Genomic DNA, 27,191 nt, shown 5'->3' with positions numbered 1-27,191 from the left:
CAATGGACTAGTGAGAAACCATGTCTCTTACCTAGTAGCATACTGCTCTATCCTGGAGTGTGTGTCGTCATGAAACAGCTGTGGAGACTGGGAAGGACTAGTTTAAAAATAATAATAAAAAAAAATTAGTGGTGTCTAAAGCAATTCATGATATAGATATTATTTTTAAATCAAGTTAGACTGATGACAAATAAATACATGCACTATATTCCAGAGGGCATTATTGCTTTGGGACAGCCGTGCCCTATAGTCCCATTCAGGGACATCAGATTAGCTGCAACTGAGCTCAACTCAGTTTGCAACTGGCAAATGAGGCTTTCCAGATAAAGAGGTTCTGCATACTCACTCATATTGCTCTGGCCACATACTGATGAGAGTGATAGGACTGTAAGGAAGACATCAAAAATAAAAAAGAAAAAAGAGAGAGAGAAAGAATGAAACTATGAAACAAAAATTTTAGTACCATTTAAGCAAGAAAAAGCTGGAGAAATACAAAATACTTAAAACAGCAAAGCACCCTGAACAAGTAACAAGTGATGTAGAAAAGCGACAGCAACAAATACTGCCACTTGTCATGGAGAGACAGAAGACTGACCTACATACTTAATTTTGTTAGATAAAAATCAATTTAAGGAAAAATCCAAATCAGTATTATTGATTGAACTGCAGTTCATAAACCATAGTCAATTCATTTAAACTCTGCTCAAGTACTGGAACTTTCATTTTAAAGCAAACAATAAAATGTATTAAAAAAAAGTGGGGTGCAAAAACCCCACCACTAAACCTCCCCCATAAGTCACAGTTATCAATGCTTCTTTTCCTTATGCATAAAAATAATGAAGCAAATATATATTATATTAAACTCTCACACTTGAATAACTGTAAGAGATTTTTTTTATTTTCTTTAATTTTTTTTTATTAGCAGGAATGTATTAGAGTTTTGCTACCTGCAGGGCAGAGAACCAATAACCAAGAGTTTTCTCAGCATGGTGCTGACAATTTATCTGTATATTTCCCACACTACTGGACCGACAGAATTTTATCCTGACTTGTGATTACAGTTCTCAGTCCAATTTCTAGCAGCATTGGCAAATTTTCACCACATTAAAGCAGCTTTTCTTTCCTGTGCTGGTGGTAGCTGAAGACTGCCTTGGTGGGTAACATTTGAATGTGCATTGCTTCCTTAGAAGCCAGGCTATCAATCAGGCAGTTTTCAGATTACTTCCTCCTGTCTCTTAAACTGCTAATGAGAAGGTGTTGTTTACTTCTTGCAAATGAAAGGCACAGCCCTACAGTCATGAAAGCCCTCAGATGTGGGCACTGGCACTGAGCTGCTGCCTGAATGCAGAGCATATTTGCGAAGCCTCGCAGGGGCTGATGCTAAGTGGTGCTGTGCTGGACAGGGCAGCAGTGCCACAGACTCCAGGATGTGAGGGACAGTCAAGCCATGAAACTAATCCTAGCACAATGTCAATGAGTCTTAATTTTTGCTCTTGTAAGTGTGTCTTTTGCTGACAACTGCCAAGTAAGTAAATAAAGTGGAGCACTTCTTTCAGTGCCATAAATAATACCATAGAGACACTGAGTGCTCTCTCTGATTAGGCCACCAATATTTCTGAAGCCTGTAGGACCCTAATTAACTCAGAAATTTCTAATTCCAGGAATTTTGACATAATCAAATAAGCAGTGCAGTTCCAAAAACCCAGTCTCCTCAAAAGTATTCTCTGTAAAACAGCTATTCAGCCCCTGCCAAAATTACCTGCTCTGTCCATTACCACGGACATTGTAAAGTCCATGGCTTTATAATACAATGCTGATAAAAATCTAAGCATAAAATAAGTTACTTTAAAAATAATAGAGAAGATCTTCAAATAATATGAAACAACACAGAACAATATAGCTCTGCAAGGCTCTGCAATTGTTGTTGGCTATCTTTAGAGTTTCAGCTTTTTGTTTCTGACGAACAGGCAATGACCCCAGGAGCCACTGCTCTATAAACCAAGCTTACGTCTCCAGGTTGTCACCCTCCAATACTGTTTGCACAGGTAAGTAGCCAAGTCGGGGATGCTTTGCAAAATACTTCTTTGACCGGAATTTATTCTTCAGCACCTTCGTGAAGTCCCGCACATCTTCCCCAGATGTTGTCTTAAAAACAAAACAACAACAAAAAAAGAAATAAAATTCAACATTGCTAAATAGTACGGATTTAATGTCCATACTATTGATTAATACTGCTGGTGCTGTCCTGAAAAAGGATACAAGGAAGAACTTTAAAATTTCAGTTATGCTAAAATTGCCTTTTTAGTGTCCTGAGATATGGTACAATAATAATGCTAATGCACCAAAAAATTCTCTTCTACTGGAAAATAATAGCAAGACTTCAAATTCCCAGCAATAAATGCATCTACCAAATACTTTATAAATTAGAGAAAAATCGACAAAGGTTCAAGTCTTAAGCTAAATATTCATGTCCAGTCTTAAAAACCACAAAAAATTAATTTTTGAGAAAAAATTAAACAGGGAATAAATCAATTGGTAAGATACAGCCCTCACTGCTTCCCATTCTAGACCTACAATAGAAAACTTTACCACAAGATGGGAATGGTATGTGCTAAACCATTCTCTGCTGCAATAGCAAAGATTTTCATGAGCATTTTCTCCAGTTCTCTTCCTATAGCATTCTGCCACTACCTGTAATATTCCAGAGTCAAAAAAATGCATAGATGAAGTGGTGGTCAGTGTACAGGTCCTGTCCAAAAGCACAGGCAGGCCTGATGAGAACAATTAGTGCCTGAAGTAACAAACTCAGACTGATTCAGTGGTCTCCTTATTATCACAGAGTAAGATTAGGACATAAATTAGCCACAAGATTCTACAAGTCTAAATTTACAATTTACAATCAACATTTTCCATCCCTCCCAGCAGCTTTTTTACTGGTCCTGACTGATGCAGCCTCTTCCAAAACTGGCAAGTGCTTAGCCCCATCCTTCTCTGCTCCCTCCCTGCCCATCACCCTATCCTGAGAACAAAATTAAAATGTATTCAACTGCTTTAAAAAATCCCTTTAACCAGTGATAATTACAGTAATAATGACAGCTACTTTGGTAATACTATTCAGCTAACTTCTGCTACAAAAGCAGGGATACATACAGGCATAAAATACAAGGCAAAAATGGCAATAAAGAGATCTGCAGGAAGAAAATAGTATACAGTCTGCCTTTAAAGTATGCGCTCAGACTGGGCTGAGTATTTCAACAGAACATTCCCTTCCAGCTGGTACTATTGAACATTTTCTCTTGCAACTGCACTAAAGAAAACGTGGCCATTCACCTCCAGAATTACTTGCAACAGCTTTACAGACTTCCAGTCCAGCCTTTGTAACAAACTACAAATTGCATTCCTGCAATTACCCTCTGCTTTGGGAGCAGCCTGTCAGCATCAAAGGATGCCAAAGCCGATGGACAACCACGTGGAAAATAGACAGGAAGGCTTCAATTTTGTCATCTTTTTCCTGAAGTACTATCAGGAGGCCTAGAAGCAGGTCAGGCAAACTATTCTCTACTGTCAAAACCTAAAAATATTTCTGTATTCATCTATATGTTTTAATGTATGTATTATATAGGCAGTTACAGACTCTGCAATGCATTTCAGATGAGCAATAAAAATAGTAAAACAAATCGGTGTTTGTAGGAGCTTCTCATTTGTGGCTTTAAAATGTAGACAACAGAGTAAATTTGTGACCAAGGGCTGTTTGAACCCCTGAATTTTAATAAAAGTGAATCCAGGGAGGGTTCACAAAATCATTCTCAAAAAGCATCTCTCCAACCACTGCACCATCCAAAGAAGGAACATGAGGCCATGCAAAGGGCTGCTTATTCTCATGCAACAGTAACTCCAACAGATGGAACTCTGCCCCAAGGCCAAGGAATGAAAATTTTAATACTACACATTGTAGAAATAATGTCTACTGAGCTGCCAAAATTTTTCCTCTGATGTATTCTTTGTTTGGTATGGCAACCTGATTCTCAGAAAGGGGACTAATATGACTGTGTACTGACTGAGCACTGCAAATACTACCCAGTGAAATTTGAGCAGATTTGAAAGAACTATTTTAACTTACATTCAATTAAGGTGCAACTCTGAAAACTGGCTTTTAAAAAAAATATAACTACAAAATACAATCCAATCCAAAATTATGCCAAAATAGATGTACTATAACACTTTCCTTTAAAAATATAAAAGCCAGGAACTGTTGTGTAGAATCTATCTTCTAAATTAAAACTAGCAGGTGCCTTGTACAGTTGCTTTCATCATGACATCTTGGCTACTTCCACACAAATCAATAGTACAAATAGCATCATTGCTACAGAACTACTTCAAAAACAAAGAAAAAATACTTTCCTTCATGAAAATTCAGTCCTAAGACCATGCCTTCAAACTGAATTTAAAATCTCAGTTCTTAGAGCAAAACAAAGTTCAGGAAGAGACATTTAATATCCATGGCTGCCATACACAATTAAAAAACCATCATAACAATTGACAAACTGGCATCAGTGCTCTTCAATACACTAGCCAGGCAGAAAGAGAGTTATAAGCAACAAACTAAGATACAATTACTTGTAATACAATAGAAATTTAAGAAACCAGGAAAGCAGTGGAAAAAAATGAGCATGGTGAAATAAGTTTTCCATACTTATCTTAAAAACCCAGTTGGTGTATGCTTTCAGTATATTGGAAAGAGAACAAGTATTCATTGGTAAAAAAGTAATACCAAGATTGTAATAAACTAATTGTAGAGCTCTAAATTACACAACATATAGTATAAAAATTACAGTAAATATATGAAAATTAATAAATAATATAGAATAAATATAATATGTATCTATTTAATTTTATTTCTCAGTAGTCTCTTTTTCAAATGGAAGCCCACATTTTTATTCCTTTCACTGCATCTAGCTATGTAAAAGGACTAGTCTACACCTAAGACATCATTGTCTTAATTACATTTATTATAGCTAACACAAAACCAATTAGCTGTTTTAATACACACAGAGGAACTGATTCCCAGAAGAGATGTGAACCTCCCTAATGTATGCTGTCATTAAGCCCAACCACATTAATATAACACAAGTGACACTACTGAGAGGATTTCCAATTCAAAAAAATCTAAAAATAAACTGTGTAGGTGATTATGTAGGATTACTCTCAAATATCTAACAATATTTTTACCATCCGTGTAAAACTCTACAGTAAAAATCTTATTTCTCCATCTTTTCAGACATAGATTATGTAAAGGTGAAAAATAAACTAGAATAATTTTACATTTCTACTACTTCAGAGAGAATTATGTTTTCAGATGCTTCTCACATCTATCTCTAAATTCTGGATAAAAGGAAAGACAGAACTGAAGTTATTATAATGATTTTTTTTTCCCCCAGCATCAAAAAAACTAAATTGCAAGCTAAGACAAATGCAAAATGGCATTTTAGATTAGAATGCAGTAACTACATATGACTGTGAGGAGCAAATGGTCCTAATCTGAAATTATGAAGCAATTCTTACCTAAAGCAAATATCACAAAAGTCATTACAATGGAGAACATATTCCTTAACCCATTCTCCAAATTATTTTAAATTTGATAAGAACTTACTGCGCTTCTGAGAAATCCCTTTACACCCTACACTGAACCCTTCACCTGGAGACAATTAAATGGTCTTCCATCCATCTGTGACTAAGCTCCAGTTCTAAATGTCAGCTTAAGTAATGGAAGCATTTTTTTTTACCTATTTATTGCTAGTATTCTTGACAAAAATGGAATTAATATGCATTAGCAGTAAGAAAGTGAAGCTAGATTTTATTAATTCAGTTTGGTGAGTACATACATTTGTACTCTGCTTTTCAACACTGGCAAAGAAAGGACCATTTTAACATCAACAGCCTTTGAATTTAGTTGAAAAAGCAGAGCAGATGCACCCTTCCTGCTCAAGCTATTTGTACTGTAATATAATGGATTCTAAGGAACAATTCAGTGGCCTTTGGTGCTCTTATTTTATTTCACAGAGCCAGGTCTATGCTATTTTTCAGGCATTATTCCATTTAAACATATAAGCTATTCTACTAACTGCAAAAAATTTTGCAATTCTTGACTACTGTATTGCATTTAATGAGTTCAATATGTAGAGAGGTTTAGCAACAAATTAGTATACCAACCACAGAGCATTATTACAAATAGCAAGAATAAATAATACAGGATTCTTTTCATGAAAACAACTCTATTCCAGACCTAGATGGGATAAGGCTAGTTAAAATAGTTTGCATGTGGGTACTGATTATGGAAGTCTAACAGGCATCTAGGTCTGTTCATATAATGGGTCATTTCTTTTTACAGAAATGGAGGAAGCAGAATGCACTTACATCACGACCTAAATAAAATTCCAGCTCTCATATTCCACTTCCAAATTAACTGGGGTCACTGCTGGACCTCTAATTTTATGCATCACCTGAATTATATGCCATTTCTTTTCTTCTGCTCTACTTAAAACTTCCCCAAGTTCCTTCCTTTTCCCCTTTTTACACTGGCCTTCCTTCCTTCACTCTAATCAAGAATGTCATTTTAGTCTCCTTATTATCCCATAGGGGAGTCACCTCATTCCTCCTGTATTTCATGGAAAGAAGGAACTTTTGCCTTATGTTACCTTATTCTGCACCTAATATTGCCTTAAAACCACATTTTTTTCTGCAGCAGTAACAAATTTTCATTATAATGTAAGCCATCCCTATTTCCAGGGACAGAGAGGATTCCAGCCATTTCCAGAATATATTTTTCAGTTTGTCATCCTTCACTTGTAAATGAGATGGCTCACAGTTACACAATGTGAATTTGTTTAACAAGAGCTGAAAATTCATCTTGGATATCAAATCTGCTGCTTCAGACAAAACCTGGAATTCATCAGAAATATGCCATCATGTTCTAGGGAAAGTACAATACCCCATACCAGATATAATCTGTATTTGACTAACTCAACAGGAAGGATATCTTTTCCTGCAGACCAGCAGTATAATGTGTTTCAACACTCCTTACACCTCAATTTCTGAATTTCCTGCATATTATAGACAGTAAAAAAAGAGTATTTCTGTTCCACCGAAGATGAGGCTTATAAGGAGAAAAAAAAAGTGAATTTTTAATGATGTCTAATCATAGACTCCAAATCCTGAGGTTAGAATAGTCATGTAATAAAATATAATAAAATTATAAAAAGCTGAAAAAACAACAAATCTACTTAAAAATGTACAGAGTATTCCCTGACATGCCAATTTATCAATAAAATACTAATATTTGGTTATAGAATTAATGAAAATACATTAACCTTACTCATTTTTTTCTGACCATTATGAAGTAAAACCACTACTTAATAGAATTTGAATTCTGTTACAGAAGACATGCCAGACAATAAAGAGGAAAAACACAGGTAGTAAGCCCAACAACTACAGCAAAAGAGACAAATAACTCAATGAAATTTTTCTACTAGAAGAACCCACAGAACCTTGTAACACTATTGAAAATTGGCTCTGTTGAATCAGCTCTAGTTACATTCTGGTCTGAAATTTTCTGAGCATGCAGACCTTTCACCACTGTTGTGTAGAGCACATAAGAATTATCCTATTAATTTATTTCTAAGGGAAAATTCTTGACTGCAAACAGCTATCTAATAAAAAAAGATGTGAGTGGTATTTGCGTGTAGCAACCCAGCCACTCCTTCAGCAAAGAAAGACTCCTAGGAATCCCTTTAAAAAATTGTGTTTGAAACATCATTCGGAAAATACAATGTTATAAAATTAAATTTTGTCAGGTATTGCTGGTAAATATCTCACACCATTTCTGGTTAAAATCTTCACACCATTTCTGGTTAGATACTATCACTTCTGTTTTTTGCGTTTTTTTCAGCTACATATCAACTTTTATATATCCCAATAAATAGCAGTTACACAACACAATGAAACACAATCTAGTTCTAGGCACATTTTCATGAAGCAAGGAAATCCTGGACCCGAAAACATAGCCCCCTAAAAATATTAATGTGCATTACTAGAATATTAAATACTCTTTGCCATTGGTACAGCAATAGTAAAGCAAGTCCTTTTTCTCTGACATGTTCTTACCCTTATCATGTGTGTATATATGTTAGTATACAAGAACAGCAGTTACATTTAATATTCAACCTTTGTTTTACCAATCAGAAGGGAAGTTTAAGTTCTCTCAGAGGTGGATACTGCTGCCCATTCCTATAGAATCCAAACACTCCCTACATGAAATCAGCAAGACCAGAAAAGCTCCTGATACCTTCCAAAGAGAAAGGTAGGAAGACAAGCTATATTAAATATATGGAAAAAAAATCCTGTCTAGGCAAAAAAAATGATGAAAAAATATTTAGACCTCAAATCTGGGTTGTTATCCATTAGAAACACTGAGCACACTGGTACTCACAGGTATACAATACTCCACCATTGGATAATGCAATTTATGCCCCTTTGCTGTGCGGCCAGAAAAGAAACAGCTCTGACAGACATCATAGTTGAAATGTTTTAAGCTCCGGTACCTGTGGGGACATTAAACAAAGTGATTAGAGGTTTACTTCTAATTAAGCCTCGCAAAGCAAATTACTCTCTGAAATGGGTCACCTGCTTTTCAGCAGCAGCAACACAAGGACACACTGAGTTTGTTGGGATTAGCTGAGAGAGAATTTTGAAGTGTGTGAGTGCAGACAACCAGAATGTGGCACGGCCAACACTCACCAGGGACAGCAGAGCCACTGCAGCAGCTGCAGGGGACACAGCAAACCTGCAGCCCTCTTAGTCCACAGAACCTTCTACACTACACACCTCACTGAGTATTTAAAAGTTCCTGTCTCCCTATCAATACAGAGAGCCATCTGAAATGCACTACAGAGTCTGTAACTGCATATATCAATCACCTGCTGCCCCAGCAGCTTTGATGCAGAAAATCTTACAGGCATCAGCTTCATTGACGGACTGGGAAGAATGCATAATTTTAAAGTTTTTACTGACTTTAAACTACATGGCTTTAGTTTTTCTGTTCCTCTATTTACTAGTCATGTGTAATCTCAAAAAATTTTTTATAAACCAAATTGTTTTATTTCAGTTTTTATACTCAATAGTTAAAGGTTTGTAAATAATTTTAATGCTCAGAAACTCGACAAACATTTCAGAAAATTAAATTCTCAAGAATTCATGAATTGTATGAATAATTTAAAATTCAGTTTAAAAAAGCCAATTATTTGTTTACTTTTAGTTGATTTTTAAGAGACCATATATAAATAGGCTAACAAACTTTTACAGTATCCCTTGTACTAAATGTAATTACCAGGAACACGATTTATTTATTTGTTTAGACTAAATCAACAGTTCAGTTCCAGATTGCACCCACTGTTTCTATGCTATGTTTGTTCTGATTGAACGAGGTTATATCATTTGTATGAAACTAAAATGAACTAACTGAACCAAATTGAATAGCTACTGAATAGTTAAAGTTTAAATTAAATTGCTTCCTGAGAGCAGTTTTCAGTACCCATCCACATTTTTCCCCTGTTGAGTTTTATGTTTTGTTTTGCAAGAGAATATGTCTATAAATGTAAAAGTTCACTTTAAAAGATGCTGATCCGACTTGTTTATAATCTTTTCTCAGAGCCAGTGCATTAAATGGCTACATTTACCTTCTGCTAAGACGCTAGATGCTTTTGTTGTTGCAGATCTCTAGCTTCATTGTCGAAATTATTTAGAATGACCTATTCTAAATGGGTCTTTGTCTTTTCTATCTCTCTGCCCTCCTACACATAGTACAACTTAGACAACTATAACATTGCTGTGCCAGAGCTTTGTCACCCTATGCTTCCTCAAACAGTAACAAAGACAGGAACACTTAGAAAATTTCATGTCCTCTTAAGACAAGCAACAAAGTTTGATCAGATCATTACTTTTGCAAATACTCACATATCTATATTTATAATAAAAAAAGAAAAAGAGGGTTGCTAGCTCATTCCCTAGGATTGACTAAAGACAGCATTCCTAAAACTAGGCAAGATTAATCTGACCTAAGGATTCATATTATTATCCTCTAAAATAACAGAAAGATGGAGGACAGAAAGCACAATGCACACAAATTCCTCATCTGCCTAGATACCTAAAGAAAAATCTTAGAAGCACTTACATGATTGAATGCTTTATATTTTTCCTAGATAATACATTAGACTCCATGACCACAGTAGAGGAAAAAGCCAGTTATGCTCACCTCTGGCCTCTAATGCAGATTTTGGAGATGAGGGTTGCATCACTTTATACACTGGAGCAATCAATTTACAAATGCATGTTGTACTACATTGTATGACTTTGTATTACAAAGTCATAGCAATACTTACTAAGGGTACCAACTACAGTTTAGGAGAATATTCCCCATGTAACATTTTCTTTTGGAATTCACACCCTTCTTTGAAAAGAGAAAAGTTAAATTATGTTCAGGGGTACAGACGGGGACTTTGTAAGTCTCATCACAGCAACATATCAGCATTTGCTTTAAGCAAGGAAAGACTGATGTTGAAGGGTGTTTTATACTGCCTGGCATAAGTGAGTTTCCCAAGCCTTATGCAGGAGGGCAGATAGTCCATATTTTTTCTTACAAATCACCTCCTTTTGATCTTGTGCTTGCAGAACACATGGGGTGCACTTATACTTTGTTTGCTATCTCTTGAATCCACCAATCCAAAACCATGTGATGACAGCCCACCCTGTGCCTCTGTCAGCCACAGCACCCCTGGGCATCTAACAGTGGCACTGCATGAGACAGAACTGCACTGGCTCAGGCCACACTGTGGCCTCACCTCCTTAAAGAAGGAAAACAGTGGAAAAACAGACAGGAAAAAACTTCCCTTGTTGGAAGGCTTAAAAATGTGGATATTTTCAGAGAAACATTGCACCTAACACCTCTCCTCTTACCTAAATCCAACAATTGGACACTCCTTGCAGATGTTGCACTTGGCCTGATGTTTTGCTGTTTCTGCAGCTGCCACACGGTGCAGAACTGGTAACCACACCATAGACTGTGGTTCTAAGCGCATCCAATCTATGAATTGCTTTACAGTTATTTCTGGCTTATTGTGGTTCTGTGGAGAGAAAAAACCCACATCCAAATTAAAAAAACAAAACCACCAACAACAAAACAAAACAAAAGACCAGATTTTCCATAGAAAATCTATGGAAAAAAGACCCCAACAACCTGCATGAATTCTTTCCATGTTAATCCAAAACCATTTACAGTTTAATCCAAAACCATTTACAGAATACCAGAAATAACCTCAATGAAAATGAAAATAAAGAAAATAAGTTTAAGTCAGTAAGACTTTAGAAGACTAAACAGCTGTGACAGAGTGGACAGATGGTAAGAAAGATGGAGGACAGAGTACTGAAGTAACAGACTGTAAAGTAAAGCTGTCTTTCAACTGAAAGGACTTGAAAAGTAAGTGAGCACATTCTGCAGTTCAGACATACTGAAGACATGGTTATCTTCTGAGTTAAGATGCATGACAAAATGCTATAAGTCAGTAGTGTTTGCATGTGTGTACTGATTGCCCCAAGACTCGTCAATTTTTTATTGTGTTCTAAGCCCATGGTGTTCTTTCTAGTTAGCACATTAGACATAGCACACAATAAACAAACAGGCAAAGAACAAGAAAGGAATCTGCCATTTATAGCCAGTCACTGCAAGAATATATTCGAGCTAATGTATTAACATGATTGTTTTAGGAAGCAAGCAAACACACTTCCACGTTGTCTTTCAGTTATAACCACCAGAGGAGCCTAGCTACAAAGGTATTGTATTCATCAACTTTGTCAGCAATAGCAACAGAGCTCAATATTTCTGAGCTCAATGGAACCAATAAAATAAAGCTTAAAATGAAAGTTATTCCTAAATGGTAACACATGATGGAAAGCTTCTTAACCTATTCATGGTCCAAGTTAATTTTTGGCAATAACAGGGAGAAGCATGAAAAAAAGAAGTGTTTCTTCCTCACCAAAATACTTGTTTTCACTGGTTGAGATAACTGACATGCAGCTGCACATTTTCTCTATGCTCTCCTTACCAGGGACTAAACTTGAACTACTCCTGTGAGATGAGGGATTGGAACCTCATTATCAGTATAATTGTAATAATGCATCAAGTACATAAACAGTATCTTGCTAGTACCCCACACCCATAATTGAATAGCATGGGAGATGGGGTAGGTACTTGAGGGACATAAAGGGTCACTGAAATGAAAAATTTATTTCAGTATCACTCAAACCACTCAAGGCCAGTGATAGATAAGTCAAGCATCATCCCTTATTGTTTGAAGCAGCAATGTTAAAACATCAGGGGAAGCTTTACACGGTTAATTGGTGAAACCAACTTCTGTAAGTATCTATCAAATTATTCATGACCTGGACAAAAACTCTTCCAATCCTAATCACCTGAATCCAGAAATGAATCTAATAGTGCAGGAAAAAAGCCAGCACAATTGCATTTTTCAAAGAACTGGACAAAAATGTAGAAATCTTTATGAAAGAACAGCAAAAGAAAATCCTCTGAAAGTTCACTAAAATCTTTAATGTTCAATTCATAAAAATCAGAAATAGCCAAGTCAGTAATTTTATATAAGCCATGCTGTGTTTTTAAACCATATAAAATTTCTGACAACGCTCAAATCAGCTGCTTTCACAAAAATAATGCACTGAAGCAGAATGGCTATCACTATCTAACATTTGGAGCCTTAGGCATCCTTGAAAAAGCCTGAGTTAGTTGTGGTCCATTACAACATTCTGGTTTTAATTCTCATCTTCTTTAAACAGACAGACACTCCTTGCAGCCTCATTAACCCCCTGCATGTAGTGTGCAGCTTCACAGCAGGCTGCAAGAGCTTTATTCCATGTTCTGATCTGCTGCATAAAGGCTTGCAATATAAAAAAGATTACACTTGAAGTTTCATGCAACTGCAAGGTCTTTTGTCAGTAACATAATGCTAAATAATTTCCTCGTGCACAAGGTCAAAAATTACTATGAACTTAATTTTCTTGTTCTGTTGAGATCATGCCTTATTTCCAGCTGGAAAAAGCATGCTGTTTTCACAGCATCAGGTTGCTTTGAACAATGCAAAGCAGGATAATTGGCTGCCACAAAATTTAACAGCTTTTAGAGCTGCAAGCACTGTCAGAATCATGAAGATTTATATATTCTTTTGGCTAAACAAAATCTGTTTGATCCTCTCCTAAACCATAAACCACCTTTCCCAGCTGCATTTTCACATGAATTTCCCATACTTAGTTATAGGAGCATATTAATTTCTGTTCAAAACTCAGTGGATTTCATATTCCTCTCTTCTTTTTACATCAGCATGTATAAGTGAATCTGTAAACTTAGGAGAGAATTTGGTTTCATTTTGCTCTTCACATGAAGGTCTTGGTCTTACCTGTTGGAAGCAGCTGCGCACACTGGGTTCAATGTTGCTGCCACCAAAGGCTGCCACTTCCCCAAGCTGTCGTGGGATCTGGATAGCATCATGAAGCAGAAGGCCCAGCTGCCTCTGGTCACACATTTCTGTAGGGCCTGCCACCTCCTTGAAGAGGTCTGCAACATCAACAAAAGACACCATCTTGTTCTATTTCCATGTACACCTCCTTTTATTCAGTAAAGCTGCAGCTCAAGATTTTAATTTCTGTATTATTGTCAAATGGCAAGTGTCCCAAGCCTTCATCTCATCTCGATTTGTAACCGTACAAATGAGAAAAATAAGGCCAAATAAATGAAGCTTTATGGCTTCTTATGGCACATAGTGGACAGGAAGGTGATTTGAGGAAGCACAGCTTCACCAGCAAAAATTCCTGCTTTACATACCTAATGACCTTCCGTGACAGAGTGGACAGGGGCATGACTATAGATTACACTATTGGACAAGGGCATGACTATAGATGTCACCTCTCTGGACTTCTGTACAGCTTTTGACACAGTCCTCTACAATATCCTTGTCTCTAAATTCAAGAGAGATGAATTCCATGGGTGGACTGTTAGATGGCTAAGGAATTGGTTGGATGTGGCCAACAACAGTTCAGAGTCCCGATGGACAACAATGACGAGTGATGTCCCTCAAGGGCCTGTACTGGAGCCAGTGTTATTTAATATTTTCATTAATAAAACAGATGAAGGGATCAAGTGCACCCTCAGCAGGTCACTCTAAGCCAAGTGGTGTGGCTTACACACCTGGAGAATAGGATGCCATCCACACCTGGACAACCTGGGAACCTCGAGGCCAAGGGCAAGGTGCTGCACCTGGGTCAGGGCAACCCCCAGTACCAGTTCAGGCTGGGAGATGAAGGGACTGAAGGCAGCCCTGTGGCAAAGGACTTGGGGTGCTGACAGATGAAAAGCTGGGCAGCCCAGAAAGTCAGCTGTATCCTGGGCTGCAACAGAAGCAGTATGGCCAGCAGATTGAGGACGGTGATTCTGCACACTCTGCTCTTATGAGACTGCACCTGGAATACCAAGTCCAGCTCTGGGGTCCCCAGGACAGGAAAGACTGTTAGAGCAGATCCAGAAAAAGGCTAAAAACTCATAATGGGAGTTCCATCACTCTGAAGAAAGGCTGAGAGAGTTGGAGTTGTTAAACCTGAAGATTCCAGGAAGACCTTATTGTGGCTTTTTGATACTCAAAGGGGTCTTTTAAGAAAGCTGGGAGCACATCTTTTAGCAGGGCCTGTTGCAAGAGGATAAGTACTAACAGTTTTAAAACTAAAAGAAGGTACATTTAGACTAGTTATTAAGAATAACTTTTTTTTTTACAATGAGGGTAGCAAAACACTAGAACAATTTGCTCAGAGAGGTGGTCGATGGATCCCTAGATTCAAAGCCAGATTGGACAGGGCTCTGAGCAACCTGATCCAGCTGAAGATGACCCTGCTCATTGCAAGGCAGTTGGTCTAGATGACCTTTTAAAGCCCCTTCCAAACCAAACTATTCTATGATTCCATGAAGAATGAAATAATATTTCAGATATCCACATCTTATGCTAAAAAACTATGTCACGCTTCAGTTGGTTGGGGACAGAAGCACAATTACTCTGAACTGAGACTGGAAGTTACCACAAGTCACAACTGGCCACGTGGAATATCTTAAAGCAAGAACAGCAGCCAGAAAGACAACTTGAGCTAAACAATAATCACATTTTCTTCCTGGATAACCATGTCAGCTTCCATGTACTTTTCTTTCACTGACTCTATTTTCCTAAGGCAGGTGTCATGTCCTGCAGTATAAATGGATGAACCAGGATGACTGCAACAACAGAAAAAATTGATGCTGAAAGGGATCAAGAAAATTTTTGCAGGTACAGGCACTGGGAAGGAAGATAGTGCTTGTGCCTATACTCACAGTAAAGCACTGAGTTAATAGGTCTGCCAGCAGTACAATCATTATTTCTCATGTGCTTTGTTAGCACGTTTCTTTGATTGAACAATTTTAATTGTTAAAATGCTCAGCTAAAAATGTTAATGTTTCTGCCAACAATTTTGATTTATGAACTCTGTAGCTGTGTACATTAGCACTCAGTCAAGAGATTAATCTTTTCAGAAAACATCTTAAAAGCTGAGTTTATCTAAGAAATATTTTTTAATTCTGTGATTTGTACAAATTACAGAAGAAGTGGAATCAAATTATTACATTCATTCCAGCTGGTTTTTACACTCTCCTTTTGCACTCAATGGCTGGCTTGAATTAAAGCCCCAAGTAATCTTAAAAGAAAAAGAATCCATCTATATTGTGCCCTTACTTTTTAATGCTTCCCATCAGAACAGCCACCAATAAAATAGAACTAAATGACATTTGAAAATTCAGCCTGACTGCACTTCTGATCAAGAAAAAGACAACCTTTGTTCAGAAACACTCATGAGTAACTCTTGTTACATGGTGTAAATTGTTTTGCCCTTCATTTGGAGCAACTGGCCACCTTTGTCAGACAGTCTGGGCACAGTTTTTTTCTTCTCAAAGGAGGTGGAAGCAGAAGAAAGTCCAGACGACTGAACTAATTTACTAATTTTTAGATTTTTTTGTATTTTTCTCACCCTTTCTTGCCTAGTCAAACAGCAGCTACAGCTTCTTGTTTTGAGAAAAAAAATCAACACCGACAGAATTAGGGAACAGAATTAGTACTGTGGAGCTGCAGGTTCCTCTTGGCAATCCCAGACCCTGGCTATTTTCTTCAGCTGAGGATGGGATAGTTTTTCAATTCCTAAGAGTCAGTTTAAAAAAACTGATAGTTTATGAAAAAAAAGAAAAAAATGTCTTATTCTTTCTGTTTGCATCAGTCTGCAGTGGAAACAGGTCATAAAAGAAGAACAATTCATTAGCTGCTGGAGCTAGGAGGCAGCAATTTCCTAAGCCCTAAAACTTCAGTTGGTTTTGGAGCTGGGAAATAGAGGAAAACAATGTGACGGGAGAGGGAACAACGATTAGCTGAGAGGAAAGCATCAAATACCTTTGAAGAGCTCAAACTCTTCCAAATAATTTCTTTCTTAACACTGGCAGCTGTGCCACAACCGAAGACAGTCCAGGTGCAAGGAGTTCATGGATGGCACCCTCTTTTCCCAAACCCCTCAATGCCTTCAATGTGGCACACAGGAGGAGAAGCTCCAAAACTGAAGGCATGGAAAGTGAGATGCTCTTGTTATCTGGCCTACCTATCCAAATAACCCATGAGCTATTCCCTGGCAAAGGAGGTATGGCAAGAACACCTCTCAAGTGGGAGATGGAGGAGAGCCTGTTTTATCTCTGACAGGGAGCATCCAGGCAGCCCACTCCCCGCCAGTGGGAAAGAGACTCCATACACCACACACCAGCAATCTCAAAAGCCACAACCTCTTTTAAATGAAATTTGTTAACATGTACATACACAGTAAAGGAATTTCAACATAAAATACATTGATATAAATGTTAAACTCTATAAGGGACTCTACCAAAGTACAAGCAGAATGACTGAGGAAGCAGAGAAAAGATTATTCAGATCTGAGTTGTATGAAAAAACAGAAACCAGGAAAAGAGAAATCAGTTAAATAAATTCAGCCTCACATTAGTATTTTAAGGATTACAGCCAGTGAGATTCTGTAACTTAGCTGGACAATCTGAAAAAAAGTACTTAATGGTTGATAAAGAAAGGGATACTTGAAAATATTGAAAAGTTTATTGAATCCCTATCAAAAGGATAATCAGATAGTTAGTGGAAAGATGTTCACAACCCACATGTTGCCTTGTCACCAACAGAATGCACATTCTAATTTCTTCTTTTTTTAAAGTTAGTTCCAAATTATTTGAAAATTTACAACATAAACATAACAGTAAAAAACCGCACCACATTCCAAGGATGTTGTACATCGCTTGAAAACTGAACTGCTTAAAAGATGGGATTTACGAAGTAGCCCTTCTTTTTCATCTCAAATCCTAAAGATTTTACACATTAAATAACATAACCCAAAAGCTACACACTGTAAAAAACTCCATATGGTTTTTTTTCTGTTTCTGCTGCCAGTTTGGGCTTTGGGTGTTAGAAACAAGTGTAGAGTGAAGTACACACAAATGCATGCTTCTGTAGCTCACAAGTGACCCTTCTTGTCCAAAGAGAAAGCAGAGAATAGCATGGTTATGGCCAGACCAGGACATTAGCCTCAACAACAGAAAAGCCTGAGACTCCTCACCCCAAAGCATAGCTGTAAGCAGCTCAAAACTACTGAATTACTTTTGCAGGTCCATTTTTATTCTCAGGACCACTCATGTGAAGTTAAGCATGTCTTAAACATTTTCAAGAATAGGTATTCTTTAATTGAGGCTTCAATTTTTCCTCTAAAGCAATTGAGACTTTTAATTAAAGATCCATTCTCATGCCAACCCTGAAGTCTAGAATCTTAAAAAGAAGCTTAATTAAATAAAAAAAAAAAAAAATCACAAAAATTTTTCTGTCAAAACATTTTAAAAAAAAAAGTGTCAAGTGAAAAGATCCTATCTATACTGGAAAAGAACATACAGTCTCTAGGAAGGCTGAACACTCGAGCAGCAAACATTCCGGTCAAGAGCTTTACAAAAGAACTAAGGATTCAGCCAAAAGTTTTTAAAACAAGGAAACTTGTTTATTTTACCACCAACTACTCTAAGAAGAATTTGCCTCTCCAAGGCTAGTGTATTTTTGGCACAGTCTGTGCTCTGCTGAGGGCTCTGACCACAACCATCCAATGGCTGTCACTCTCAGAGCAGCCTGCGATTGCCAACGCCTCAGAAGCTTTTAGAAGAAACAGCCAAAAGGAGAAGCACATGCCAGGAGTTGGCCCAAGAAAGGGAAAAATCAAAAGGCAGGTAATTAGCATTAAGCATCCATGTTTGGAGGTCCTAGTTTTTTTCCAAGTGACTGACTTTCTTGAAAACACTCAGGAATACCATTACAATTTTCACTCAAGGACTGAAAACTCGGTAGATGTGACAAAATTTCTCTCAACAAGAGATGATTAGTAGGGTATGACAAAAAGCAAAAGAACCAAAAGAGCTCATATCAAAGATAAGTCTGTGACAGCTCGTGCCAGAGGACTCCAAAACACTGACTTCAAAAGCCACTGCAAACCAAGAACAGTACCTGACACACTTCCTTTGTTAGCAAAATTTCTTTTGGATTGAAGGGCTCTTCTGTGACAATTTTAAGGTTCATAAGGACAATAAAGCTAACAAAGATATCAAAGCCTGGCGCATTGATCAGAGCTGAAGTTACAACACAAAGGATGCATTATCTAACTATTCATTCTGTACTTCAAGAATGCCAGAACTACTTTAATTTCATATGTATTTCAGGTTGAAGTTACAATCACTAGGTACAAAAGTCTTCTGAGATTTATTTTCTACTAATTTTTTAGGACTTCTCACAGCATCTTTCAGAGCAAAAGTCTATTTTGACATAAATTATGTAAAATCTGTAGCCACCATCAGCTGCCATTTTAATTTTACTACTAAACACAAAGCAACAACATAAATATGAAGTTGACCAGGTAATTTCCTTATTCTGCTTCAGTGCCTGTATTAGGCAACTGTATAGTAATGTATTGCCAATAGCAATTTAATGGGAGTATTCCCAGGTTTTAGAGTTTCCTTAAAACCAGGGTTTTAGGTCTTTTCCTAGGGTTATCAGTGTCACCCACAGCCTAACTCCTACACTTCATGAAAGCTTTTTATTTCACACAGAACAACAGATTGCCTCTTGAATCGTCATCATGGAACAAAGGTATGTCCATCAAGCTCTTTTTTAGTTATGGAATACTTCACATATATATCAAATGACAGAAGGAAACTAAACACCCCAAAGTCTCAGTATGTCATTCAGATGTCAAAATATGTCCCAATGCATAAAACACCTCTACTTTTGTTCAATGTTAATAAGTTTACAAGACTGCTTACAAATGCTCTTAAAGAAAACAAAAATGTTTTTGCAGAGCTTCAAAGTACATGGAGCAAATTCAGTCTCTCTATGATTTTTTTCATGGGTTTCCAAAATGAGTCAAGGAATTACTGTAAAGAACAGCAAATTTAAGATTATGTGCATAATATGTAAATGTCCATCATCTAGAATGCTCTGATATAGTGCTTCATCTTCTTGTCTGTATTTGTCAGGGATTTTTTCCCACAAAGTTACTAAATTCTCTTCTGGTCCTGCATTTATTTTTGTGAAATATTTTTATATTACTCAGTATTTCTAAAGTTTATGAGATTATTAAAAGCAACATATTTTAAATTTTAATTGTACAATTCTGGCAGAAAGACTATCTGAACTCTTAAAATGGTTTTCCAGTATATGTGCTTTCTCATAGACCACTAAATACAACTGAGGGACTTTGACGTATTTCCTTGCTTTATCAGCCACATCAATCTGATGCAATCAGCACTAACTTGCTTTTTCCCTAAACAAAACATATACACATATAAGAGATGAAATATAATACTTCTCTATCTTCCACAAAGCTATATTCTCCTTTTCTTTTGGGGACTGCAGTACTGTGACTTCTGATGATTCAGAATGGACAGCAATACTTTCCAGCCAAGATATAAATCGTACTTTAACCATTGTCACTGGTGATAATGAAAAGAATTCTCTTTTACTTACTCAAAAGAAAATTGCCTTGCACCAGGCATGAGAAATGTTTTACTACAAATTTTGCTAGGTGTTTTGTCATTGTACATGACTTAATTATATAGAGTATTTTGTAAAAGAAATTCTTCCTTACATCTGTACTTCTCTTCCAGAAGGCCTTTAGAAAGAGACATCAAGCCAATTTTCAGGGACTGCACTCGAATTTTTCCAGTTCGGCCACTGAAATTATAAAGACAAGACAATTTAATACAGTTTCATTTTATTTCATTCCAACTCTAGTCTATTATATAACACAGAGACATTGGAGAGCTACATTTCAAATATACTTCAAATCTAAAAAAAAACCATTAACACTAAAAATCACATTAAGAATTCTTCCCTCATAAAAGCTCAGCTTGCCTTCCAAGTGGTTTTACATGTCAAAACAGCTTTTATTACTACAAAAGAACAGACATTTAGCTCTCAAAGTTCTGAAAGTAATTTATTAATGTGATACAAACAGAAAAAAATACATGAGCACACAGCAGGAAGGCGTATTACTCAGTGTGAAACACAAGGACTGTAAGATGAAACCAAGTTTTGACATCACAGTAATTAAATCTCTTTTTCTTTTTCTTTTTTTTTTTTGTTTTGTTTTATGTTTTAAACGTTCTGCCATACATAATTTCAGGATATAAAGAGGCAATCATATGCATTCAATGATTTGGTGCTGTCATTCTTTTTAAGCAATGTCACTTCAGGCTCATCTTGTCCAGCCTGACAAAAAGGTTCAAACCTAAAAAGCAACTTGAGAACACAGAAGTAGGTACCAAAGCAAGTAATGTTAAGCCTGCAGGGCAAATGTTGTTCAAAAAGATACTAAAACAACAAACCCAGCTTACAGGGAAAAGGACAATTTTAAAGTTCAGCGGATCAATGCAGAAACATATTCTTAAAAATTCTTTCTTTTTGAAAACCTGAAAAAAACATGACACAATTTGTCTTTAAATGAAACTTGGCAAAAAAACCCCAACTTTCTAGAATAGTTAAACGATGTATATTACACACGTAAGGTTAGCTGGGTCTTTCACCAACAAGATAACACTAAATTAAATATCACCTCAAACCTTACTTTGGTCCTTTCTGCACACAGAAGTTATTTATACTTTAACTACTTTTGAAGTGGTTATTACATATCTCTTTCAACCCTATCCATTCAGCATATGGTCTGCTGTTTGATTTACTTCACAAATGTTGTGCTGAATACAAAATTATTATCTTACTCCTGGGTTCTTGATAAATTAGCTAAGCAACTAACAAATATTAATGCATTTGTCTTCACAACATCACCTAATCTAGTAACACTAGACAGCAGTATCTTCATTCCATAAGACAGAACAGAGGTACACAGAAATTATTGCCAAATTAATCAAAAACATCTATTACTTTTACTGCCTAGTTGGAAAATTGGGACCCAATTTTCCAGAATGCTATAAAAGTGCCACCTTTTTATATATTCAAGCTTAGCTTCAAATTACCTCTTTCAATCACAGACACTACATCATTCTGGCATACCTTGCCATCTAAATGGCTCATTTTTGCACCCTGAAAAAGCTATTTCCCTATTCCTCCCTGTGTACGGTTGTTTGTGCTTTAAATTTATATTCATCAGAAAAAAAAAGGGAACATTCATTTGGGTTTGATTTAACTTGGAACTGACCACATAGTTTGTTTATTAAAGACAGAAAGTGAGACTTTGCAGCTAAAAGATCCGGGCACAAAGGCTTCAAGCTTCTCCTGATTTCAGGAGATTTATGTTGGGTCTTTGAAAAACTTCCTTCACAAAAAAAGCATTTCCTCAATAAATTACACGAACAATTACAAAGCCTGCAACATTAAATTTTTCAAAAGAGTAACATAGTTTCTTTCTTGGAAACAGATATAATACTGCAATGCCATATATACAGTAAAAAACCCAACACACCAAAAACAAATGCCACACACACTGCCTCTCTCCCCTCAAACCCATAGGCATTGTAGTCCTAACATTTCCAAGCCAATGGTTTAAGTTTTCCCATCTTAGTGAGTCACAAAACCACTGAGATCAGGAGGGGCCTCCAGAGACCAATGCCCCTGCTCAGTCAGGTGGAGCAGGTTTCCCTGGACCACATCCCCCTTCAGTATCTTCAAGGATGGAGACTGAAGAGCTTCTCTGAGTAACCTGTGGCACTGTTTGATCACTCTTACATTAAAATCTTTTCATATGTTTAAGCAAAATTTCCTGCGTTCCAAATTGTGTCTGCTGCCTCTTGTCCTGTCACTGCACACCACTGAGAAAAGCCTGGCTCCATCTTCTCTTCTGCTTCCATTGGGCATTTATGCACATTGATAAGATCCCCCTAAAACTTCTCTTCCTTCAGCCTCTACTGGCGCATCAGTTACTCCAAGTACTTAATTGACTTCATGGTACTTCACTGGACTCATGGCAATTTGTCCACTTTTTTTTTTTTTGAGGAAGCCCAGAACTGGACCCAGGACTCCAGATGTGTCTCACCAATGCTGAGTAGAAGTGCAGGATCACCTCCCTCAATCTGCTGGGAGACTATTAGGCTACTTTGCCACAAGCCTATCATGCAAGGTGCTTTTGAATGGCAGCATAACCATCTAATTGTCCTATGTGTACAAAACCTAAGAATCAAGGTTTTATAGTGGGAAGATTCATGAAACTTTTTAATTTCTGATTTCATAAAAATTTATGGGTTGCATATGCCACAAACATCAGTACACTATTCAGACTCATTATAGCAACACAAGCAGGCTTGTCATTACAAAATCAATTGAAAAGGCCACTTTAAGCAGCTCAGATCCTGATGAAAGGGAGCCTGAATCTATTCCTTTCTCTAAATAACTTCCTAACACAGAGTTAGGATCCTAAACTTCTTGACATGAAAACACAGTCTATACCATAGTCAAAACAAAGGCCTGTGAAACCTTTAAATTATAAATGTACTACTAATCAGGATATAATTAATACTAAATCATTGAATGTAAGTGTAAAAACTACTGTTTACCAACAGTGGTATGCAAATATTCTGTAGCATTGTGATGACATAGTATATATAAGCATTTTATCTAAGTATGTGATTGCCAAAGGGACAACCAGCGATGGGCACAGCTGCATACAGGAGTTAGCCAGATTAGAAAAAGTTGTCAGACAGGCAACACAATTAAATATAAGAGATTGCAACAACCATGAATACACAATAAAGAATCTTGGAGAACAGAATTATAACATGAAGTCTAGAGGAACCCTATGTCCCTGGGGGAGGAGGGACAATAGCATAAAACCATCAGGTGCTAGCAAGGAAAACTAGAGAATGAAGATGAGCCCAGAGCCATTCAGCCTTCTGTTGTCAAAGAGATCTCAAGTCTAGACAACACTGGCACTGCAGCTGAGGACTGCCAGGGACTGCAGCAGTTATCTGCACAGCCCAGCCACACGAGGCAGCCTGGTAGATCAGTGAAGGTCAGCAGGGACATCTCCCCTCGATCACCCACAGACAAGGCAGACAATGGAGCTCATTTTCCTGCCTTACAGAGGGCCAGAACCTTCCCAGAGCCTGCTTACTGCTATCACAGCCTGCTAAGCTGCTCCCACTGAGTGCTCTGTGAATCCAAACAGCCATCATAAACACAGGGGATGCAAGTGCAGTGCGTGCAGAAAACTTCCATCAGCAACTGTCAAAACCAGGGCATACATAAAGTTAAGGCTGACTGAGCAGGTATCTCATCCTCATTCCTCAGAAGTTCAGATTTTACTGAAATGGACATGCTGGTAAGGCCTGGGATATTAATTCAGGCTGGTGTTAGAATCTGCCAGGTGTATGAGTGCAATGAAAACAAAGTTGTAATTCTTCAGGGGGAAATCGGGCTGCAGAGAATGAGCATGAAAGACAGCTTTGATCATATGGAAAATGCCAGCATAGATACCACAGATACCCTTCTCAGACTAATGTACCAAAGAGATTCAATTTAAAAGAAGGCATTATCAAAAGTATCCTAGCATTAAAAAAAACCCTAACAAAATTTAAAAGTTGAAATCCAGGAAGTCAGATAAACATTGCAAAATATTTAAACAGTGCACATAAAAGTTTTTTTATGGGTAATTCTAATTGAAATGAGTCATCGCCCTGAACCAGTACATATAGAAGAAACTCATTTCAAGGGGTGTTAAGCTATTCCATTAGTACTGAAAGCTATCAGTCCTTTTTATATAAATGATGTCTGAGATTTCAGCAAATGTGACAGTATATAGTTGAGAAGAAAAACCACTGACTAATACTTTTGGATGCTTTAAACACAGGCCTAGCCAAAGTATTTTACAGAGCGACACTTCCTTCACAAGCTCTCATTGTAAGTATCAAGATATTTATTCTAATTTCACACACACAAAAAAAAAGAATCTTTGGACTACCCAAAACAAAGAACTTTAAGTTTGGAAAATGTTTATAAGGGCAGATGTTGATGTCTGGAACAACCTTTGAGTCCTTGATGTAGTAAAAGTCACAGAGTAATTTTAGTGTTTCTCTCCTCTGCTCAGAATGAATCATTTCTAATGTGTCAGAAAAAAACCAGAACATAACAGACCTTTTCTAAAAATAAATTGGTTCTTTTTAAGGGCCAAAGACATCTGCAGGTTAAGTCTGGAGAACTATTCAGTTTGCCATTAATCTGTGAATCTGTTTTAAAATCTCAGGTTAGCAGCATGTGACTAACAGATGCTTTTTGTTGGCAGTTTAACAACTTGACACATTTTATATGCATAACACCAATGCACTATATACAATGGAAATGCCAAGACACAAATTAGCTCTTTTGTAAAGGCCAGTTTAGGAAACAAAACCAAATATTCCAGCTCAGAATTGCTGCCTGGTCTTCTAGCTTTTCTTTTTCTTCCTGGAGTGAATTTGAAAGGGGAACAAGGAAACACATTGTAAAACGTAATTTTCTCTCAGTAAACCTTCATCCTCGATTTTTCAAAGTTTAAATAAAGACTCAAGTATTTAATGGGCTTAAAGAATTATCTACACTAAGTTTTCAATGTAATAGTCAAGGGGAAATGGGAAAAACTGGAAACATTATTGAAAGAATGCACGTGGTAAGCGGCAAACCTTTTTAAATAGGAATAGATTAAACAATTGACTTCTAACTGAAGTTAAGATGCAAAGGTAAGCTAAAGAAAATGTAGTAGATTTGTGTTCAGTCTGAAAGAAAACAAAACCCAGCCAGTAACTACAAAAAATTTTCTGACATTATTACGTCTATTATTCTAAATTGCCCACAACATTAAAGTCAAGCAACTCACTTGATCTTCTGCTCTATTTGCAAGTGATGTGTTTGTTTATTCACAATACAGAACTCTCTGAAATAAAAATAAATGCAGGAAGAAATCCCAGACAACATTTGATGGACCCCTAAATTTTTCAGCAGTAATGGGGAGAAGTCCAACTAACAGAAATGTCACAATATTTAACAGCAGTGTTTGAATGCCAATAGCCAACAGATAAATGACAAATAGTTCTATGAACTCTGTTCCGTCCTTCCCTCTCCCCTAAAACCAAAATAAAGTAAAATATCTGTGAAGTATAGGAGAACTGGTTTGTAATCCTCTGAGGAGAAAAAAGCAAAAATCTATGAACTGTTAGAATTTGGCACTGAGTGAGCATATTGAAGATAATGCATACATAGTAAAAGCCAGGTATAAGAATTTTTATATTCAAGAAATACTTTTGCTCTTTTCAACTTCAAATGGGGAGAAAGAAAATAAATTTTGTAACCACCCTCATGGAGCTTAATTTCGATCTGTAATTTTGTTTATAGCTCTGAACTAAAGCACATATTCAATCAGATACACCAAAGCAACCACAACCTGTACTGTACTACTGAGTTTTTAGTCAAAAAGTGTCCTGAAAGGCCTTTGCTGAAGCAATGTAAGTTCACAGTTTTTAGGGCACGGAGGAGCTGATGGAAATCAAGCCTTTCCCCAGTTTTTACTACACAGGGGAGATAAGAACAGCAAAAGCCAGTACAAAAAATAAGCAACAAACTCATTACTCTGTCATAGTTTTACAAAAAAATATTCTTTAGGCAAACTCAATGTCCTTGGGAAACATGGCCCTGCTGCCAGGACAAGGGCAGGTGGACCACGTAACACCAGCCCCCAGAACTGATGCATGGCAGGAGCTGTACGTGCTGGAATGGAGCCACAATTAGGACACTGCTGACCCTCCAGAATCAGACAGGCTTTAGTGCTGAGATCACAACAACCTCCATTTGATAGAGGACTCAGGGCAGGGAGCTCAGCCAGGATTATGAGCGCAAGTAACTAAGTGTAAAATACAGGAAAAAACTGTCCCCACCTATGACAGAAATAGAATCTGATCTGAATGGCCATCAATCTGGTAGACTTGGAAATTCACAGTAGGAACACAGCTGAAGCAGCATCCTAGGTCTCTACTCACATATATATTTTTTAAATCCTTTCAATGTTTCTTTGGTAGTAGTACAAAAGTAGTGTTATCTTAGTTCAGTGCTGAGCAGGACAGCATAAGAAACACCTTATTGCATGCAACTGCACTTTCATTATGGAGCCAAAAACATCAGAAGACAACTTTTTAATAAAGAATTTTTTAAGGCTTTATAGTTTATAATTCCTGGGGGTACACACTGTGACAAAACCCCCATTTTTCTTACCTATCATACACGTTGAGTAGCCAGTTAAGACACATGTCCACACAGAGAGGAACATTCACCATGTCTTTGTGTTTCTCTTCCAGTCCACTGTAGATGGTAGTGAGACAGCTGATGACATCCTGGACACCAATCAGCTGATCATTTTGACTCAACTTGTGCTGTTTGAAAACTTCACTTGTCGTGTTCAGGTCCAACAGGTCCACTAATAATAGATTAAAAAAAATAATAGGATTAAAAAAATAATAAAAA

At 37.0% G+C, this 27,191-nt stretch overlaps 1 protein-coding gene across 4 annotated transcripts in view; it reads right to left on the bottom strand.

Annotated features, from left to right (window-relative positions):
• The window catches only part of UTRN (utrophin), a gene marked incomplete at its 5' end in the record, with an annotated part of 335,751 nt that overhangs the window by 25,471 nt on the left and 283,089 nt on the right, over positions 1-27,191 (bottom strand). For all 4 annotated transcript variants that reach the window (XM_084203642.1, XM_084203643.1, XM_084203641.1 and 1 more), the window contains 8 exons: positions 32-97; positions 347-385; positions 2,009-2,145; positions 8,486-8,597; positions 11,008-11,174; positions 13,515-13,672; positions 20,344-20,429; positions 26,943-27,144. In XM_084203642.1, the coding sequence (XP_084059768.1) occupies positions 32-97; positions 347-385; positions 2,009-2,145; positions 8,486-8,597; positions 11,008-11,174; positions 13,515-13,672; positions 20,344-20,429; positions 26,943-27,144 (967 nt within the window). The remainder of the gene's footprint in view (positions 1-31; positions 98-346; positions 386-2,008; positions 2,146-8,485; positions 8,598-11,007; positions 11,175-13,514; positions 13,673-20,343; positions 20,430-26,942; positions 27,145-27,191) is intronic.

Source organism: Fringilla coelebs, assembly GCF_963513975.1.
Source record: "Fringilla coelebs genome assembly, chromosome: 3".
Classification (NCBI taxonomy): domain Eukaryota; kingdom Metazoa; phylum Chordata; class Aves; order Passeriformes; family Fringillidae; genus Fringilla; species Fringilla coelebs.
This window is presented reverse-complemented; position numbering and strand designations above follow the sequence as displayed.